This window comes from Chelonia mydas, chromosome 21, assembly GCF_015237465.2.
Source record: "Chelonia mydas isolate rCheMyd1 chromosome 21, rCheMyd1.pri.v2, whole genome shotgun sequence".
Taxonomy (NCBI): domain Eukaryota; kingdom Metazoa; phylum Chordata; order Testudines; family Cheloniidae; genus Chelonia; species Chelonia mydas.
In genome coordinates, this window is record NC_051261.2 from 17,806,063 (window position 1) to 17,827,767 (window position 21,705).

At 55.0% G+C, this 21,705-nt stretch overlaps 1 protein-coding gene across 2 annotated transcripts in view; it reads right to left on the minus strand.

The window, feature by feature from the left end:
* The window catches only part of SHISA4 (shisa family member 4), a 39,329-nt gene extending 19,164 nt beyond the window's left edge, over positions 1-20,165 (minus strand). Inside the window, exon 1 of one of the 2 annotated variants that reach the window (XR_006286879.1) lies at positions 19,740-20,105. Coding sequence is in view for 1 of the 2 variants with exons in the window: in XM_037885327.2 (XP_037741255.1) it covers positions 19,740-19,812 (73 nt within the window). In the remaining variant the exon portion in view is untranslated. Of the gene's footprint in view, positions 1-19,739 lie in introns of both variants that reach the window. The other variant, XM_037885327.2, reaches the window with a different exon arrangement.
* Between the last annotated feature and the right edge of the window lie 1,540 nt (positions 20,166-21,705).

Below are 21,705 nucleotides of genomic sequence, written 5' to 3' on the forward strand. Positions count from 1 at the left end.
CCCAGTTCAGTGATGGCTGCAAAGAGGTGTCCAGAGCAACACTAGATTTTGCTGCAGCAGACTGCCATGGCCTCTGCTCCGGTTCCTCTGTGTTCCCAGCTGGGGAAGCGTTCAGCCATGCTTCCAAGGACAAGTCCCTCAAGCTGGACCTGTGCATGCAGAGTCCCTGCCCACTCAAGGTGGCAGCAGGAAGACGTTCACAGCTAATGGCGTGGTTATTGGGGCACAGCTCAGAGGCCTGGCAGGAGATGAACTGCCCTCTCTGAAGGCTAGAGCATCTGGAGCAGTCCCTTTCTCACTGCCTTGTGTCAGGCTGGGACATCCATCCCAGATGGGCACCTGGCAAGCATAGCCAAGGAGACTCACATGGCAGCAGGGTATAGAATATGGATTGGAGCAGGGCTCCAGGCAAGCTCCGCCCCTCCCCCTACTCATACCAGAGAAGGGCACAAGGTAAAAATGCATCAGGACATCAGGCAGGACAAAAAAGCAGGGGCCTGCCTGGCTCCTCCTTCCACAGAGAGCAGGGCTGTGAGTACATGCTCATTGGCCCAACAGATTGGGCCCCTCTCGGGCACAGAGCCATTAGACGGGAAGCGCTGGCGACCCACTCACCCTGGAGAGAGCCACTCCAGCGCAGTGAACAACTGATTCTGCAGTTTGGTGGCTGAACCAGGGGTGGGCAGCAAGGTTCATTTCAAACCGAAGCATTTTGAGGCCAGGCTGGTCCCCAACATACACCTCCCCATACACAAGCTGTGCCAGCCCCCTCCCAAGCATCCCACTCCGGGAGCTACCTTCGGAGGTGGCTGTGCGATGCCACCATGTTACCATAACAACATTACTCTACTGACGTAAGGTTATGGTGTCACCTTGAAAAATATGTGAAGGGGTTAAAACCCTCAAACCTAATGCTCGCTCCTAGTGCAAGGTACTCACTGGGGACATGGCTATTGGCACTCAGCCCTCGCTCCTCGAGGGGGAGGCCCTGGCTTACAGGAATGAGGATTCCAGGATTTCCCTGGCACAGGACTTGGTTTTGTTTATGTGAGCAGGGTCTGAATGAGCTCTCCCCGACATCTACTGATGCACTGAAGGAAAAGACTTCAGGACTTCAGACCATATTTGCACCCCAACTTTCCCTAGGTGATCAGCAGACCTGCTTTGCCAAAGTGATCAAGTGTGGGTGTTTGGGGTTAAAAGTGGCTTTAGTCTGGAAGGCCATTATCCTGATTCTATGACTAAAGGGCAGCAGAACTCCCTTGACTATGCCCTAATTGAGGGGATCACCCTAAGTGGAGCCTCACTCCCTAAGCTGGGTGTAGCGCGGCCAAATCAAAGTAGAAGTCAGACAGATGCTAACGTGTTCTTCTCCGGTGATGGGGAGTTCCTGAAGCTGTCTGACTTTCCTTTACACAGTGTTAATGATAAAGCTGATCTCGCTCATGCATGAGCGGCGGGTGAAGCTTCCCCTTGAGGAGGCTAGCCCCCTGCCTGCCTCTTCCGGCCAAGGACCTGCCCCCACTTGCTGCTCTCAGCACCCTCCTGTGGTCCCAACCAGAGGGGGGTGCTGAGAGCTCAGCCCCGGCTGGGGTCAAGCTCTGAGCCTCGGAACTCTCTGTCCTGGCTGGAGCGCCAAGCCTGGAGCCTCTCCCCCTTTCCACCCCTTCTCCCGTGGCCCCGCACTGTTCCACCCAGGGCCCTACCCCATTCTACCCCCACTCGCCTCTTCCCCCCCGCCGCTCTGAGGCCCCGCCCCCACTCACTCCTCTCCCCCAACCCGAGACTGGATAAGCTCTGTGCCCCGCCGTGGCTCTGGAGTCACAGCGGGGAACAAGAGCTCCTCCAGCCCTGGGGCCACGGTGGGAGCTTTTCAGGGGGCTCCAAATCCGCCACTGCCCCCCCACATTGGCACGAGGGTTGGGGAGGCTTAGTCCCTGGCCTCCATTACATGCCACCTATGCACTCACGTAAGAGTCTTTGTTTCTGCTCAGGGATTACTAGAGCTGAAATCATTGATGACACGGGTAAGGGACTGAACTTTAGACATGGGGTGGGGTCATTGTTACAGTGAAAGACAGTGGAGAGCCTGCAGCAGCAATGAGGTTCCCCACTACCCAGTGAAACCACTAAGAACTCACTGGGCTAAGCGGTGAAATCTCAGAATACGGTATTGCAGGTAGAAGCAGAGCTGGCAGTGAGTGGCACGCAACCCAGAATACTGGGACTTCACTGACCTCTGACAACCAGCTGAGTGTGGTGCATAGGAGAGAAAAGGAGAGTGATGTGTTAAAGGGACATTCATCCCTCACATGTCACACTGCAAAAGTGGGTGAAGAAAATCATGCAAAGGGCATTGCCCAACATAGTGGGGGCAGGGGTTGACTTATTGTTTGCACACTTTTGAATTAAGGTGTTTTCCCAAATTAATGCTGAGTCCCCTTTCCCTTTTAATAAAAGTTTTCTGTTGTTATACACAGACTCACTGCCTGTGAGTGGAGAAGTATTGTCTCTTAGAGGCGCCATGGGGTGGTGTTTAGTTTTCCCAGATTACTGGGTGAGGACTGGAGTTGATTCTGATTTGTAATGTTAAGACAACCCCTAGATATTGAACCCAGCCCTTGAGAAAAGAAGACTAATGGGGTGGGGGGCGTTAATATGCTAAGGGCTGTTATAAAGAGGATGGTGATCAGTTGTTCTCCATGATCACTGGAGATAGGACAAGAAGTAATGAGCTTAACCTGCAGCCAGGGAGATTTAGGTTAGGTATTAGGAAAAAAATTCTATCTGTACAGATAGCATAAGAACATAAGAACGGCCATACTGGGTCAGACCAAAGGTCCATCAAGCCCACTATCCTGTCCTCTGACAATGGCCAATGGCAGGTGCCCCAAAGGGAATGAACAGACAGGTTATCATCAAGTGATCCATGCCTTGTCACCCAATCCCAGCTTCTGGCAAACAGAGGCTAGGGACAGCATCCCTGCCCATCCTGGCTAGTAGCCATTGATGGACCTATCCTCCATGAATCTATCTAGCTCCCTTTTGAACCCCCTTATAGTATTGGCCTTCACAACATCCTCTGGCAAGGAGTTCCAGAGGTTGACAGTGTGTTGCATGAAAAAATACTTTCTTGTGTTTGTTTTAAACCTGCTACCTATTAATTTCATTTGGTGGCCCCTTGTTCTTGCATTATGAGAAGGAGTAAATAACACTTCCTTATTTACTTTCTTTATACCACTCATAATTTTATAGACCTCTATCATATCCCCCCTTAGTCGCCTCTTTTCCAAGCTGAAAAGTCCCAGTTTTATTAATCTCTCCTCATACAGAAGCCGTTCTATACCCCTAATCATTTTTGTTGCCCTTTTCTGAACCTTTTCCAATTCTGATATATCTTTTCTGAGATGGGGTGAACACATCTGCACGCAGTGGGCATAGCAGCACTGGACCAGGCTCCCGTGACCTCCCTTGGGATCCCCTCATGGGAGGTTTTTAAGAACAGGTTATACACACACCTGTCGGGGTGGTCTAGGTTTACTTGGTCCTGCCCCAGCGCAGGGGACAGGACTTGACTTCTCAAGGTCCAATGTCCCTTACAGTCCTACATTTCTATGACTCTGTGGGGGCTGGGGGTTATGGCTCTGGGTGCCACACACTGGGTGTGGAGTAGGGGTGGGGCTGTGACTGCACTTCAAGCCCTTGAATGAGTTACTGTATGAGCCCTTTTCTGGCCAGAGACAGCAAGATACTCAGTGCAGCTCCTGTTAAAAAGCCCACGCAACATTGCCAACCTGGGGGATTTTATCCCAACCCTAAAGCCTTACAATCTCCCAAGTGTGCTTCTAGCCCCCTAGTTGCCGGGGCCTGAGGATGGCAACCCTAAATGCTCAGGAACCAAAGGTAAAGAACCCCAGCATCTAGGATGCTCTGAAATCTGACGATTTGGGGGCCTGCCTGCTGACGACTGAACACTTGGGGCTGGCGACTCGGCGGCCCTTGGCCTTCCCAGAGCTCCTGGAGGTGCCCTTTAGCCTGCATTGTGCTGAGGCTGCAGCGTGTCCAGTGACACTCGCAGAGCCAGAAGCAGCTCCTCTTTCAGGAACGCCACCGCTGCTGCTGAGCCTGCTCTATTTATGGCCTGCAGCTGGCACAGCTGACCAGTGCTTTCTGAAGCCATCTGGGAGCAGAGGTTGTAAATAGTCCCTGGGAAATGGAGCCAGGAAGGTTGCTGCTATGCTAGACAGGTGCTGGGCTTTATAGGTTAAGGCTACGTCTCAGCCCAGTGCTGTGCTGCAGGAAGCCACATGGACGACTTCCCTCCCTGACGCCTCTTTGCCCTGCCATGGCCATGAGCCTTGCTGAGAGCAAGAGTCTGGGAAGGGAGCTTGGAGGGGAATCTCCGAAAGAGCTGGCAGCAGCAGCAGATTACCACACAGGCCAATGGGACCCAGGCCCAAGGGCCCTGACCAATTTGGCGGCCCCACCACAATTGCTGGAACTCCCGCCCTCCCCCCCGCTCCTTCTCTCCCCTCAGCCTCCCGGGGCCCCGCTGCCCCGCTTCTCCTCTTCCCTCATGGTCAGGCCAGAAGCCAGAGCCCGGCTGTAGTAGGGTGAGTATATTTGCCACACATGGAGCTGGCTGAGCTGCTCACCCAAACCCTCTCCCCAGACCCCCTGCCCCCCACGCACAGACCTAGTCCGAGCCTCTCTTCCTGATCCCCCCCACACGGATGTGGCCCGAGCCCCTCTCCCCCTCCCCGCCCGATCCCAAGCCACTCTCCTCCGTCCCCTTGGTTCTGAGCCCCTCTCCCCCTCCCAGGGCTGGCCTTCAAGAAAACAGCTCTCCTAGCCCCTGTGGGCAGGGCACCCCCCCACATTGTCCCTGGCCCCTGTGGGCTCCCCAGACTCTCCATCCCCCCTGCACTCCGCCCCCTTCTGTGCCCCTAATCCCTGCACTGTTCCCCCTTTGCCCCTAACCCCTGCACCACCCTCCTGCACCCACGTGGGGAAACTGACCTGTATGCATGGAGCAGCTGGCATTGCTGCTTGCTCCCCCCTCAAATGCTGCTCCTCCTCATGCACCCCTGGGGGATGTGAGTGGCGGGGGAGCGAGGAGCAACATCAGGGCTCCCTTCATCCAGGTCACTTGCCCCACCTGGGCTGCGTAAGGGGAGAGAAGAGAACAGCAGGCCCTGATGCTCGCCTCCCAGCACAGCCCAGGTGGGGGAAAGTGACCTGAATGAATGGAATTGGTGTTGCTCTTCACTCCCCCCCCCGCAGCCCCCTAGGGCGGCACAAGGGAACGTTGGGGTGAGCAGTATGTGCGTGTCACCGCTCACTCCCCCCATACTCCTCCTCTGGGAGGAAGCCCAGAGAAATCTGGGCACCACCCGCTGTGGCACTCTCCTGCCAGCTGGGAGCAGTTTCTGACTCTACACCAGCCACGCACACCTCTGCACTGCCGCATGGCACCTGCTTGATTATGGCACCCCGGGAGGTCGCCGGGGTGGCCCACCCTTAAGGCCGGTCCTGCCCCCACGCCCACCCTGCGTGGACCTGGCTCGAGCCCCTCTCCTGAGCCCCTGCCCTGCACAGACCTGGCCCGAATCCTCCCCCCACTGGTTACCCCCGTGTACCCCACCACTCACGCCCCTAGCCCAACCACTTACCCCCCAACCCCTTTTTCACAAAACTGGGCATTTGTCCCATTTGCTCTTGCCAACTGATGATCAGCTGGTAAGAGCACACAGCACAAATGCCCAGTTTTGCCAAAAAAGTTGGGACATCTGTGGCAGGGTTAAAAAGGGGACTGTCCCAGGCAAAATGGGATGTATGGTCACCCTAGGCTGCAGTAAGAGCTACCCAGGTAGCCCGGGCAGCTGTGGGGAACCACAGACCCTCCGCCTGCCCTGGGTGAGGTGCTGGGATGCCAGTGACCCTGTCCCCCAGGGTGCGCCACCCAGGGCAGGTGGAGGGTCCAAGGCTCCGCACAGTGGCTCAGACTCCCTGGGCAGCTCTTACCGCCAACCAGCTTTTGGCCAGGCCAGGAGGCAGAGCCTTGGGGGAAGGTGAGGAGCAGGGGGCAGGGCCCCATGGCAGGGAGTGTGGGGGGGCAGGCACAAATGTTCTTTGTGCCATCCACCCCTGGCTGGCAGGAAGTCAGACTATATCGGGGTGGACAAACTTTTGGGCCCGAATGCTACATTGGGGTTGCCAAACTGTATGGAGGGCCGGGTAGGGAAGGTTGTGCCTCCCCAAACAGACTGCCCCCCATCTGCCCCCTCCCACTTCCTGCCCCCTAACTGCCCCCCTCAGAACCCCCGACCCATCCAACCCCCCCTGCTCCTTGTCCCCTGACCGCCCCCTCTCGGGACACCCCCACCCCTAACCACCTCCCCAGGACTCCACTCCCTATCCAACCCCCCCGCTCCCTGTCCCCTGACAGCCACACCCCAGAACCTCTGTCCCATCCAACCACCCCCTGTTCCCTGTCCCCTGACTGCCCCCCGGGACCCTCTGCCCCTTATCCAACCCCCCACCCCACCCCGCTACTGGCCAGAGCCAGCCACACTGCCCGGCAGGAGCTCACAGCCGTGCCACCCAGAGCATTGCGCCGGAGGCGCAGTGAACTGAGGCTGCGGGGGAGGGAGGACAGCAGGGGAGGGACCGGGGGCTAGCCTCCGGGGCCAGGAGCTCCGGGGCCAGGAGCTCAGGAGGGTCCTGCGGACTGGATATGGCCTGCGGGCCGTAGTTTGCCCACCTCTGGACTATATGATCATAACGGTCCCTTGTGGGCTTAACTTCTATGACAGCCAGCTCAGCAACCACAGGAGCTGGACAGGCTATTCAACTGAGATGAATAACTGCAAACCAACCTGGGCAGGAGGCATAGCAGAACACCACTGAACATGTGTGCACTGTGAGTGTGGCTGCGCTGCCTTGGGTTGAGATTGGTTGATCCGCCCTCATGCTGCAACAGAGACAAACCCAGCGGTGTTTCTGAGGCAGCTAGACCTTGGAATCTGAAGGAGCACCACAGGGCGGTAGAACACCAAGCAGTGTCACATGCTGCCTAACACAATGGACAGTGAAGCCCATTCTGAATAGTCACTGGAGGGCCTACTAGCTTTCCGGAGCACTGCAACAGGAGGCTGCAGAACAGTGTGGGGAAGACAGTAGAATCCTCACAAGGACCGTGCTGCTGTACACACAGATGTCTCCTGCATTTCAGCATGACATCATCCCCCTGCAGAAAACCTTATTCCTGTGCAGCTGGGGGTTACCATAAAAGCTCGGAAGTTCTCAGCTAAGGAGCCTACACCCAGCTTTACAGACTAAGTGTAACACCGACAAACCCCAGTCATCAGCAGGGGGGACTGAACCTGGGACCTCTGGAGTTTAGTGCATGAGCTTCTGCTGCATCAGATAAAAGCCATATGGCTGTTAGCTAAGGGTGTAGAACAGGCATATTAATCTCTCTCTAAATGGTCTCGGTGCCACTAGATGGGACAGAACACCACACCCAGGAGGTGGGTGGGTTACATAAGCACAATATATCTAATATGTATTCAGCTGGGAAAAAGCACCTACATTTGAACACAATAAGCGGTAGAATTTGTTTGAGGTTTTTCTCAGAACTTTCCAAACAACTACCCTCACCTGTGGCTCACACAGCACATTGTGGAGAGGAGAGCTAGCCTGAGACAATACAGCCCCAGAAGCACTTGCGTGGGAGACTATAAACCATTGCATACAGGATGTTGGAACTGAAATATCTGCTCAGCCATAATGATAAGAATAACTGCACTCTAGCAAGCAAACAACAAATAATTGCAAAGCCTGACGGGCTGCAAAGGAGCCAGCACTGACTGATTGTCCTTGTTTTGGTACACAACTCAGTGCAGCAAGTTATTGAACCAGAGCATCTAAAACAGCAACATCTGAAAAGTAGCAGGGGCTACCCAGAAGGCTAAAGGAGAGTCTGATTTTCCTGTCTACTGGTGGCCTACAATGGAAAGATAAGATTGTTTGTGCCCATTCTGTTTTGCTGTTTTGCTTCATTCTGCAACAGAAAGATAACCTAGAAGGAAGACATTTCCGTTTTCACTTTTTTCTGCTTGGAATTTTATTATTAATTTTAGGTTACAGATATCATCGGTATCAAGTCTGGACTTCTCTGGTTATGCTGAAGATTTATGGGAGGTGTCAGAATCATGGGCTGTGAGCTTTCTCAGCAAGGCCAGAGAGGCTGAATCTTAACAGCCATTTTTTACTCATGGCTTTCTTGGGCATTGACACTAAATAGGAGTTTTAAGCAGGCTGACCACCTCACTGTCACAGAGATGTCACTTTCTCAGTGCAGTGATGTAATAATCTGACCGGCTCTCTTTTCAAACAAGAGACTGCCCACATACCAGACTAGGATTTCAAATGTAAAAAAACAACGAAAAGTACATAAACTCTTTGGTGAAGAATCTTTCCAGGCTTTCTTCAGATTTGTGAAGAAGCAAACAAGAGCCCAGGGCCTAGCTTTTCCCCTGTCCAGGTCATTTTAAGGGCTGTGTAATAAAGGGCTGAGTGTTGATAAGAGACTGATAAGAGATAAGGTTATTCCTGTGAATAGAGTAGTTACTATTAGAGACTGCTGCAAACAAAAAATGCCACTCATCTGTGCTGGATACCCCCAGCTGTCAAACCCTGCCGGCCCCTGTCACCATCAGTCAGGAGGCTCTGGGATGCAGGTAAGGTTCCTGCTCCCTTCCAGGAGCCAAAGGGTTGAGGGAAGTTACAGTTTATTAGACAATGTGGCACTAGAGGCAGATGTGGAAGTTGGAGTCCCAAGCAGCACCGACAGGCAGCACCCTGGTAAGGCTCCCAGCCTCTGAGGGTAGGTGGGCTTCCCCTCCAGACATGCCAAATCACGTGGCATGGTCCTTGTGCATTTGGAAGAGTCATCACATCTACCCACGTAACTTGTAAATAAACTTGGAAGGCTTAGATGTTTATTGGTAAATGTCAATTTCACCATACAAACACAAACCTATGAACAAATATTTCTGCGATAATAAAATAAATGTACAGAAAGTCAGAGTATGTGAAAATGCAACCTGAGATCTTAGTAGTCAAAATCCAGTGATTTAGACTGTGAATTAAGATTGTTACAAATGGACTAATGAATGAATCGTAAAAACAGGTATAATTTGTTGGTTTAAGGATATACTTTGTATATTTTGACATATAATGTTGACAATTTGTATTTTAATAGTTGTAAAACTTTAACTTTTTTCAATATCAACATCTATCATCATTAAACATCGGCTGTCATTAATTATCTGACCTATAATTTCCCCCAACTGTGCAAATTTAAATCTATGCAGAAAAAAAAAATGCTTAAAACAGATATTATCCATCAAAGTTATTTAAAAACATCAAATTCTGCCAAGCCTACTTTAAAACATCACTGTTTTGGTAAGTGTGCTCAGAGGTGCCCTGTAGCGTACAGAAAAGTGCACAGAGTTGCAAGCGGGCAGACCATGAATCCTAGCCCTAGGTCTCCCACTGACTGGTGGTAACATTCCTGTGCACGTCACAATCCTTTTTACTAACGTCTTGTACACCTACTTAGGGCAAGTCACCCTTTCCCCCAAACAAGCATCATTCCTGAAGGTGTCACACTTGCACTGATGGGGACAGGGAGTGGATTGAACTACAGAGCCTTGGCTGAGAAGTCGCTAGCATGAATCCAGCCCAACTCAGTAGAGATGATTAGGGGGGTATCAGTTCCAGGTCCTACTTCACAACCTCCCCATCTTACTCTGCACTAAGGGCTTGCCCACACTTGACAAATGTGTTTGTTGGAGACCATGATAGCTAACACATTTTCAATCCTACTGCAGACAGGGCAAACAGTCATTTTAAGGTATTAGCTAGTTTGAAACTACAAGGGGCCAAGCCTACGCTTGGATTTCGAAACATGCCAGTGATCACCTTTTCAAAACACGCTTTTTCCTCATGACAACAAGCCCTTATTGGCAAACTCACTCAAGGCCAAGAACTCATGGTTCATAAAGACTGAACTGCCTCCCCTCACAGAAGAAGCCCCCCAGAACAGAGCTCAGCCTGCTGGCAGGGCGGTGTGTATTCATTTAAATGTATGCTGTGTAATAATAGAGTTATTGCTCTGGCTTTGGTGTCCTTGATGATGTTTTTTAAAATACACTAAAATAAACAGACCCGTCTTTCCTTTCCAGATAAGTTCAGACACACAGTGGCAACAGAAATGTGACTGCAGTGAATTGACCCCCAGAATCCCACCCCAACCCTACCCAGTCCCCATTTTTTCATGAGCCTGAAGATAATGTGGGCTTTCCAGAGCACCACAAAGGCTGACAAACTTGGGCTGTGAAGATGGGCTTCTGGGGGAAGAAGGGAGCAAGTTACAAAGGCCCAGGGCCCATTGCCCCCTCTTTCTTACACTGGAGGGCCTTCATACCAGGCTAGGGTTGCCAGGTGTCTGGTTTTCAACTGCTGAGCGGGCCATCAAAAGTCCAGTCGGCAGCACAGCGGGGCTAAGGCAGGCTCCCTGCCTGATGTGGCTCTGCGCAGCTCCCGGAACCAACGGCATGTCTTCCCTCCAGCTCCTAGGCATAGGGTCAGTCAGGGGGTGCCACGTGCTGCCCCTGCCCCAAGCACCAGCTCTGCAGCTCCTGCGGACAGGGCAGCACACAGAGCCGCCTGGCTGCACCTCCGCATAGTAGCCATAGGGGGGACATGCCGCTGCTTCTGGGAGCCGCCTGAGGTAATGCCGCCCGGAGCCTGCACCCCTGACCACCCCCATGCCCCAACCCCCTGCCCCAGCCCTGATCCCTCTCCTGCACTCCAAATCCCTCGGTCCCAGCCCAGAGCACCCTCCTGCACCCCAAACCTCTCATCCCCAGCCCCATCCCAGAGCCCATACCCCCAGCCAGAGCCCTCCCCTCCGCATCCTGCCCCGATCCCCCTCCCACCCTCTGAACCCCTCGGTTGCAGCCCAGAGCACCCTCCTGCATCCCAAATCCCTCATCCCCAGACCCACCCCAGAGCCCGTGCCCCCAGTCAGAGCCCTAACCCCCTCCCACATACCAACCCACTGCCTCAGCCTGGAGCCCCCTCCCACAACCTGAACTCATTTCTGGCCCCACCCCAGAGCCCACACCCTCAGCCAGAGCCCACACCCCCTCCTGTACCCCAATCCCCTGAGCCAGCTCTAAAACTGAGCGAGTGAGTGAGAGATTCCACCACCTCCCTAGGTAACCCATTCCAGTGCTTCACCACCCTCCTAGTGAAATAGTTTTTCCTAATAGCCAATCTAGACCTCCCCCACTGCAACTTGAGACCATTGCTTCTTGTTCTGTCATCTGCCACCACTGAGAACAGCCAAGCTCCATCCTCTTTGGAACCCCTTTTCAGGTAGTTGAAGGCTACTATCAAATCCCCCCTCACCCTTCTCTTCTGCAGACTAAACAAGCCCAGTTCCCTCAGCCTCTCGTAAGTCATGTGCCCCAGCCCCTGATCATTTTCGTTGCCCTCTGCTGGACTCTCTCCTATTTGTCCACATCCTTTCTGTAGTGGGGGGGCCCCAAAACTGGATGCAATACTCCAGGTGTGGCCTCACCAGTGCCAAATAGAGGGGAATAATCACTTCCCTCAATCTGCTGGCAATGCTCCTACTAATGCAGCCCAATATGCCGTTGGCCTTCTTGGCAACAAGGGCACACTGCTGACTCAGATCCAGCTTCTCATCCACTGTAATCCCCAGGTCCTTTTCTGCAGAACTGCCGCTTAGCCAGTCGGACCTTTTGATTATCAAAATCATGTCATAACTCTAAGGTTTTCAATTGCAAAAGGGAAGAATTTGATAAATTAAGGGAACTAGTTAGTGAAATCAACTGGATTGAAGAGCTCAGGGACCTCAATGTGGAGGAGAGTTACTTATTTCTCTCTCTCCTGAACAACACATACCTTCAAAACTTGTCTTCCAGCTATTAGTGCTAGTCCACCGTGTTTCTGTTATCCCTCTAATGTCCTGCACCAAGAGTTGTAGTTCCTCCATTTTGTTGCTGAGGCTCCTTGCATTAGCACAAAAACATCTCAATTGTCTTCTCTCTGACCTCACTCAATTTCTTAGCAGGATTTGGCATAGTCCTTTTGCTGTCCATATGCCTATCTTCTGGAGTTCCTTTATCCATTACTATATTCTCACTTACCTGATTTTCCTATTCCTCTATATTAAAACCATGTGTGGAGACTAAACAACTCTTCCCTGACTTCTAGCAATGGAACCAATGGAAGAGAAAGACACTTACTTTCTCTACCTTCGACTTAAAGAAATTCCATCTGGAATTTGCATCCCAAGCAAGGGCATAAAATTTGTAGGGAAGGGCTCCAGATCTAACTGAATGAATAAACACTTCAGAAAGGACATCAGGAGTAAGCAGAGGGCCTACAAAGAATGGAAGGAGGGATTGATCAGCAAACAAAGCTCTGTTTTGGATGTCAGAGAGTGTAGGGGTAAAGAGAGTTGCTGGAAGTGAAGCTGAATTAGAAGGAAAATAAAATAAATAGTAAAAGGTTCTTTAACTATATAAAATAAATAGAATAGGAAAAGAAGTGGGGCCGCTATGCCATGAGGATGGGGTAGAAAGTAAGGATAATCGAGGTACAAAACTAAATGAATAATTTTCCTCAGTTGTCAACAGTAATGGTGATGTAGAACATCGGTAGAGCCCTGAGCAGATTCACAGCTGACATTCATGGATATAACGCGGATTCCGTGGATGTGCAGGGCTCTAGTGACAACGAGCGAGACCAGCAGGGCCATGCCCAGCAACCGGGCCAGGAACTGCGGCGGCGAAAGCAGCAGTATGTTGGGCCGTCACTCACAGGAGCCCAGCCCGGGCAGCTCCTCCGATGTGGCTGTACTGCCCCAAGCCTGCCCACTGGGGGGGCACCAGCTCCCCAGCAGCTGTCCCTGCTCACACTCTTTGGACAGGAGCGTGTATCTGTGCAGGGCTCTAAACATAAGGGCAAAGGCAGGATGGCTGATGGGAATGAGTATATAGAAATGGAAACTACCAAGTCCATGGTGGAAGGAAAACATAGAGTTTAATGCAGGGGTTCTCAAACTGGGGGTTGGGACCCCTCAGGGGGTCACGAGGTATTTACATGAGGGGTTGCAAGCTGTCAGCCTCCACCCCAAACCCTGCTTCGCCTCCAGCATTCATAATGGTGTTAAATACATTAAAAAGTGTTTCTAATTTATAAGGGGGGGGAGCACTCAGAGGCTTTCTGTGTGAAAGGGGTCATCAGTACAAAAGTTTGAGAACCACCAGTTTAATGCATTCGAGTTGGGGGGATCTCCAGACCAGAATACAGAAAGAACTGACACATGAAAGTGCAAGTCCAGTGGCAAGGATTTATAATAAATGATCAAATCAGGGGTAGTACCATATGAATGCAGAATAGTAAATGTTGTACACCTATATTTAAGAAAGAGGAGAAAAAAGTAATCCAGAAAACTACAGGCCCATTAGTCTGACCTAAATAGCATGCAAGGCTTCAGAACAAATTCTGAAGGAAAAAAAAAATTAGACACGGAGGTAAATGGAAAATGGAATAAAATACAACATGGGTTTACGAAAGGTAGATCATGCCAGACTAACTTGCGGTCTTTCTTTGATATGATACCTGATTTCTTAGCCAAGGGAAATGCAGTGAATCTGATCTATCGAGACTTCAGTAAAACATTTGATATAGTACAATATGGGAAATTATTAATTAAGATGGAGAATATGGGGCTTAGTACAAGCATTGTAAGGTGGGTAAGGAACTGGCTAGAGGGAAGAACTATCAAGGTACAGCAAAATTACTAATGGAGGTCCTCAGGGAGTTAGGACAGATCTTATTGGTCCTGCTTTGAGCAGGGGGTTGGGCTAGATGGCCTCCAGAGGTCCCTTCCAACCCTGATATTCTATGATTCTATTATTATTTAATCGTTTAATTAATGACCTTGGCACAAAAAGAGGACGTGAGCTAATGAAATTTGCTGGTGACACAAAGTTGGGAGGCATCATCAGTACAGAGGAGGATCGAAATATTGTACAGGAAGAATTGGATGAATTAAAGGACTGGAGCAATAGAAATGGGATGAAATTCAATAGTACAAAGTGCAAGGTTATGCACCTAGGGACTAATAACAAGAATTTCTGCTGTAAGCTGTGGCCTCATCAGTTGGATATGACAGAGGAGGAGAGAGACCTGGGTGTATTAGTTGATCCCAGGATGACTATGAGCCATAAATGTGATGCGGCCATGAAAAAGCCAAATGCTATCCTAGGATGTATCAGCAAAAAGGAGAACTTGTGGCACCTTAGAGACTAACCAATTTATTTAAGCATAAGCTTTCGTGAGCTACAGCTCACTTCATCGGATGTAGTTCACGAAAGCTTACGCTCAAATAAATTGGTGAGTCTCTAAGGTGCCACAAGTTCTCCTTTTCTTTTTGCGAATACAGACTAACACGGCTGCTACTCTGAAACCTAGGATGTATCAGGTGAGGCATTTCCAATAGACACAGAGAAGTATTAATGGCATTGTAGAAAGCCATGGTAAGACCTCATTTGGAATATTGAGTGCAATTCTGATCACCCATGTTCAAGAAAGATGAATTTAAAGTGGAACAGGTGCAGAGAAGAGCTACGAGGACGATCAGGGGAATGGAAGGCCTATTTTATGAGAGAAGACTGGATGAGCTTGTATAGTTTAGCAGAGGGTTCTCAAACTGGGGGTCGGGACCCCTCAGGGGGGTTGCAGTTTGAAACCCACGGCTCTAGTGGAACCGAGACTACTTAGAGATGAGTGAGTCGGCTTTTAGCTCATGCAGTAGAGGCTCATGCATTTAGGTCCAGAGGTCCCAGGTTCAATCCCGCCCGCAGGTTGTCCTCATTAGGAAAGAGAGACAGATCACCATGGAGGGACTAGAGCTTGTACCATGCTAAAGGTTTACTCTCTCTGATGGAGGGAATAAGGAGCAAGAATGACAGGCTTACTGAGGGCAGTTCCTGGTTTGCAATAGCACATACAGGTACAAAGAATACTGTAGGAATCTGATTATTCCAAGTTTCTGGACATGGAATACACAATGCTCTGGGCTCAACCATGCAATCAGGGGCATGGACCCCCGGATCAGTGGGAGCACAGAACTCCTCCGGGGCCAGGGCAGGGAGAGCAAGCTGCCCCAGGCCAGGGTGAGAGATGACAGCTCCTACAGCCCTGGGGCTGTGAGGGGAGAGCCAGCTAGGGTGACCAGACAGCAAGTATGAAAAATCGGGACGGGGGTGGGCGGTAATAGGCACAGGCACCAATTTTTGTCAGCACCAGTGGGTACTCGCATGCCCCCACCCCCGCCCCAACTCCATCCCTCCCTGCCCTATTGGATCCCTCCTCAAATCCCAGCCCCAGCCCCACCTCCTTCCCCAAGCACGCTGCTTTCCCCCTCCTGCCCCTTCCCTCCCAGGCTTGCCGCACAAAACAGCTGTTTCGAAGCACAAGCGCTGGGAGGGAGGGGGGAGAAGCAGGACCCACTGGCACGCTCAGGGGAGGAGGCGGAGCAGAGCGAAGGAGGAGGTGAGCTGGGGCGGGGGTGGGGGGGGAGCTGCTGGTGGGTGCAAAGCACCCAGCAATTTTTCCCCATGGGTGCTCAAGCCCCGAGCACCCTTGGAGTTGGCGCCTATGGTAATAGGAGCCTATATAAGAAAAAGACCCAAAAATCAGGACTGTCCCTATAAAATCGGGACATCTGGTCACCCTAGATCCAGCTCCTCCAGCTGCTGGGGAGAATGAGCTCCACTGGCTGCTGGGGGAGGGCAGGAGAGCCAGCTCCACCAGTCCCAGTGCTGCGGTGGGGAGAACCAGGTCCTCTGGGGACACGGTGGGGAGAGCCAGCTCCTCCGACTGCGGGGAGGGAAGAGCCAGCTCCTCCAGCTGTGCAGGACACAGAAAGTCCCCCTCCAAAAGGGCCAAATTTTTATTCCTGTGCACGTCCCTGTATGTAACTGTTTTCTTACTGTAAGTCATACTGGCTGTTTACAGAAGTCGAGGCAGAATCCAGCGCTAACCTGAAGATTTATCTTATACTGAAATTGGGGTACCAGACCTTCCCTATACGGGAGGATTAGTCATTGCTCCCACCTCCCCTCCTGTGATCAGTGGGACAGTTTGTTCCCTGTGCTGTGCCTCAGTGGGCAGCATGGCTGGGCTGGGTCCACAACACCCAGACTGGGGTGGCTGGTGTCTACAGGATCGCTGAATCCACAGGAGCCAGATAAATACACAGCCTCATGGTGATGCTAGGGACAGTTCCCCTTAGGAAGCACCACTTCTGGCACCCTTTGGGAGCTCCACACCCAGTCCCATGCTCCCTGTTATCTCAGCACCCCACACACACTCCCCCCCTGCACCCATCCCCATATTCCCCTGTTATCGCAGCACCCAACACACTCCCCCCTGCACCCAGGCCCACATTCCCCCCCACACACCCCCAGCCCCACGTTACCTCAGCACCACCCTCGCTCCCCCCACACCCAGCCCCATGTTCCCCCGTTACCTGAGCACCCCACACATGCTCCCCCGTTACCACAGCACCCCCCACACACCACAGGGTGATTACAGTTTTGTGAGGCCCTGGGCCAGAGCTAGTGGGGGCCCTCCCCACCCCTTCCGCCTGCAGTCCCCCACCCCCCCGCACTCCTGCCAGGGAAATGGGGTCGAAGCATGGAGGCATGCCCCGTCCCACCCAGCGCTCCTGCCAGGGAGCTGGTTCAGGGCGTAGGGGCACCCATTTTGCCAGGGCCCCCCAATTGGCCAGGGCCCCTGGGCATAGACCCTGTTAGCCCACTGGCTAATCCACCACTGCTACTCACTCCTCCCCGCACCTAGACCCAGGATCCCCTGTTACGTCAGCACCCCCCACGCTCCCCACCCCCACACCCAATTTACCTCAGCACCCCCCAGAGGCTCCCCCTGCACTCAGCCCCACACCCCCCTCTGTTACCGCAGCATCCCCCACATGCTTTCTCCCCTGCACCCTGCTTCATGCCCCCCCAGTTACATCAGCACCCCCACACTCCCCCCATACCCAGCCCCATGATCCCCCGCTACCTCAGCGCCCCCCACCCTCCCCCCATACCCAGCCCCATGATCCCCCGCTACCTCAGCACCCCCACGCACCTCCCATACCCAGCCCCATGATCCCCCGCTACCTCAGCATCCCCCACGCTCCCCCCATACACAGCCCCATGATCCCCCGCTACCTCAGCGCCCCCCACGCTCCCCCCATACCCAGCCCCATGATCCCCCGCTACCTCAGCGCCCCCCACGCTCCCCCGCTACCTCAGCACCCCCACGCACCCCCCATACCCAGCCCCATGATCCCCCGCTACCTCAGCACCCCCAAGGCTCCCCCCATACCCAGCCCCATGATCCCCCACTACCTCAGCACCCCCACTCACCCCCCATACCCAGCCCCATGATCCCCCGCTACCTCAGCACCCCCCACTCTCCCCCCATACCCAGCCCCATGATCCCCCGCTACCTCAGCACCCCCACGCACCTCCCATACCCAGCCCCATGATCCCCCACTACCTCAGCACCCCCACGCACCCCCCATACCCAGCCCCATGATCCCCCGCTACCTCAGCACCCCCACGCACCCCCCATACCCAGCCCCATGATCCCCCACTACCTCAGCACCCCCACGCACCCCCCATACCCAGCCCCATGATCCCCCGCTACCTCAGCACCCCCACTCACCCCCCATACCCAGCCCCATGATCCCCCGCTACCTCAGCACCCCCCACTCTCCCCCCATACCCAGCCCCATGATCCCCCGCTACCTCAGCACCCCCACGCACCTCCCATACCCAGCCCCATGATCCCCCACTACCTCAGCACCCCCACGCACCCCCCATACCCAGCCCCATGATCCCCCGCTACCTCAGCACCCCCACGCACCCCCCATACCCAGCCCCATGATCCCCCACTACCTCAGCACCCCCACGCACCCCCCATACCCAGCCCCATGATCCCCCGCTACCTCAGCACCCCCACGCACCCCCCATACCCAGCCCCATGATCCCCTGCTACCTTAGCACCCCCACGCACCCCCCAATACCCAGCCCCATGATCCCCCGCTACCTCAGCACCTCCCACGCTCCCCCCATACCCAGCCCCACGATCCCCCGCTACCTCAGCGCTCCCCCCATACCCAGCCCCACGATCCCCCGCTACCTCAGCGCCCCCACGCTCCCCCCATACCAAGCCCCACGATCCTCCGCTACCTCAGCACCCCCCATGCTCCCCCCATACCCAGCCCCATGATCCCCTGCTACCTCAGCACCCCCCATGCTCCCCCGCTACCTCAGCACCCCCACGCACCCCCCATACCCAGCCCCATGATCCCCCACTACCTCAGCACCCCCCACGCTCCCCCCATACCCAGCCCCATGATCCCCCGCTACCTCAGCACCCCCCACGCTCCCCCCATACCCAGCCCCATGATCCCCCGCTACCTCAGCGCCCCCCACCCTCCCCCCATACCCAGCCCCATGATCCCCCACTACCTCAGCACCCCCACGCACCCCCCATACCCAGCCCCATGATCCCCCGCTACCTCAGCACCCCCACGCACCCCCCATACCCAGCCCCATGATCCCCCACTACCTTAGCACCCCCACGCACCCCCCAATACCCAGCCCCATGATCCCCCGCTACCTCAGCACCCCCCACGCTCCCCCCATACCCAGCCCCACGATCCCCCGCTACCTCAGCGCTCCCCCCATACCCAGCCCCACGATCCCCCGCTACCTCAGCGCCCCCACGCTCCCCCCATACCAAGCCCCACGATCCTCCGCTACCTCAGCACCCCCCATGCTCCCCCCATACCCAGCCCCATGATCCCCTGCTATCTCAGCACCCCCCATGCTCCCCCGCTACCTCAGCACCCCCACGCACCCCCCATACCCAGCCCCATGATCCCCCACTACCTCAGCACCCCCCACGCTCCCCCCATACCCAGCCCCATGATCCCCCGCTACCTCAGCACCCCCCACGCTCCCCCCATACCCAGCCCCATGATCCCCCGCTACCTCAGCGCCCCCCACGCTCCCCCCATACCCAACCCCATGATCCCCCGCTACCTCAGCGCCCCCCACGCTCCCCCCAATACCCAGCCCCATGATCCCCCGCTACCTCAGCACCCCCCACGCTCTCCCGCTACCTCAGCACCCCCACGCACCCCCCATACCCAGCCCCATGATCCCCCGCTACCTCAGCACCCCCCACGCTCCCCCCATACCCAGCCCCATGATCCCCCGCTACCTCAGCACCCCCACGCACCCCCCATACCCAGCCCCATGATCCCCCGCTACCTCAGCGCCCCCCACGCTCCCCCCATACCCAGCCCCACGATCCCCCGCTACCTCAGCGCCCCCCACGCTCCCCCCATACCCAGCCCCATGATCCCCCGCTACCTCAGCGCCCCCCACGCTCCCTGCACACAGCCCAGAACTCTCCCTCCTGCTGTCTCCCCCATCCCACGCTCTGCCCGCCCCATTGCCCGGTCTGAATTCACCCCCTATCGCCAGCCCCAGCCGCCCCACACCCAGCTCTGAGTTCGCCCCACGCCCAGCCCAGGCTCTTACCCAGAGAAGCGGTCAGGCTGAGGAGCACCATGGCCAGCAGGGGCCGGGCGGTTCGGGGGACCCCACTCCCCATCCTCCTGCCGCCCCGCTGGAAGCCCCAGGAGGCCGGTGGTGCCCAGGGCCTCGGCGGCCAGGCGGAGCGATCCGCCCCGGGCCCGGCAGCTCCCGTCTCCCGGGCCGGCTTAACCCAGCCCCTGCTGCAGGGCTGCGGGAGCCGGGTCCGGCCCGAGCCCAGTCCGGAGTCAGACCGCGAACAAAGCGAGCTGTCGCTGTCAGTGCGTGTGTGCCCGTGCCCAGTGTGTCTCCCCTATTGTGTGTGTGTGCCCAGTGTGTCTCCCCCCGTGTGTGTGTGCGTGCCTAGCGTGTCCCCCCCGGTGTGTGTGCCCCAATGTGTGTGTGTGCCCAGTGTGTCTCCCCCCCCCCCCGTGTGTGCGTGCCTATCGTGTCTCCCCCCGGTATGTGTGCCCCTAATGTGTGTGTGTGCCCAGTGTGTCTCCCCCGTGTCTGTGTGCGTGCCTAGTGTGTGTCCCCGCAGTGTGTGTGTGCCCCTAATGTGTGTATGTGTGCCCAGTGTGTCTCCCCCAGTGTCTTCATGCGTGCCTAGCATGTGTCCCCTCAGTGTGTGTGTGTGTGTGCCCCTAATATGTGTGTGTGAGCCCCTAGTGTGTGCATGCATGCCTAGTGTGTGTCCCCCAGTGTGTGTGTCCCCCTAATGTGTGTGTGCCCAGTGTGTGGGGGTGTGTGAGACCCTAGTGTGCGCATGCATGCCTAGCATGTGTCCCCCCAATGTATGTGTGTGTGTGCCCCTAATGTGTGTGTGTGCCCAGTGTGTCTCCCCCAGTGTGTGTGTGTGACCCCTAGTGTGTGCGTGTGTGCCTAGCATCTGTCCCCCAGTGTGTGTGTGTGTGCCTAGCATCTGTCCCCCAGTGTGTGTGTGTGCGTGCCCCTAATGTGTGTGTGTGTTCCCTGTGTGTCTCCCCTAGTGTGTGTGTGCGTGCCTAGCGTGTGTCCCCCTAATGTGTGTGTGTGAGTCCCTAGTGTGTGTGTGCGTGGCTAGCATATGTCCCCAAGTGTGTGTGTGTGCCCCTAATGTGTGTGTGTGTGCCCAGTGTGTCTCCCCTAGTGTGTGCGTGTGTGCCTAGCATGTGTCCCCTAATGTGTGTGTGTCCCAATGTGTATGTGTGCCCAGTGTGTCTCCCCTAGTGTGTGCATGCATGCCTAGCGTGTGTCCCCGCAGTGTGTGTGTGTACCCCTAATGTGTGCGTGTGTGCCCAGTGTGTGTGCCCAGTGTGTCTCCCCTAGTGTGTGTGTGTGCCTAGCATGTGTCCACCCAATGTGTGTGTGTGCCCAGTGTCTCCCCTAGTGTGTGCGTGCGTGCCTAGCGTGTCCCCCAGTGTGTGTCCGTGTGTGTGCGCCCCTAGTGTGTCTCTCCCAGTGTGTGTGTGCCAAGTGTGTCCCCAGTGTGTGTGTGTGCCCCAATGTGTGTGTGCGCCTAGAGTGTCTCCCCAGTGTGTGTGTCTAGCGTGTCGTAGTGTGTGTGCCCCTAATGTGTGTGTGTGTGCGTGCCCAGGGTGTCTCCCCAGTGTGTGTGTGTGCCCCTAATGTGTGTGTGAGCCCCTAGTGTGTGTGTGCATGCATGCCTAGTGTGTCTCCCTGCAGTGTGTGTGTGCCATAGTGTGTGTGTCCCTAATGTGTGTGTGAGCCCCTAATGTGTGTGTGCGTGCCTAGCGTGTGTCCCTGCAGTGTGTGTGTGTGCCCCTGATGTGTGTGTGTGAGCCCGTAGTGTGTGTGTGCATGCCTAGCATGTGTCCCCCCAGTGTGTGTGTGCCCCAATGTGTGTATGTGCCCAGTGTGTCTCCCCCAGTGTCTGTGTGAGCCCCTAGTGTGTGCATGCGTGCCTAGCGTGTGTCTCCCCCAGTGTGTGTGTGTGAGCCCCGAGTGTGTGTGAGCCCCTAGTGTGTGTGTG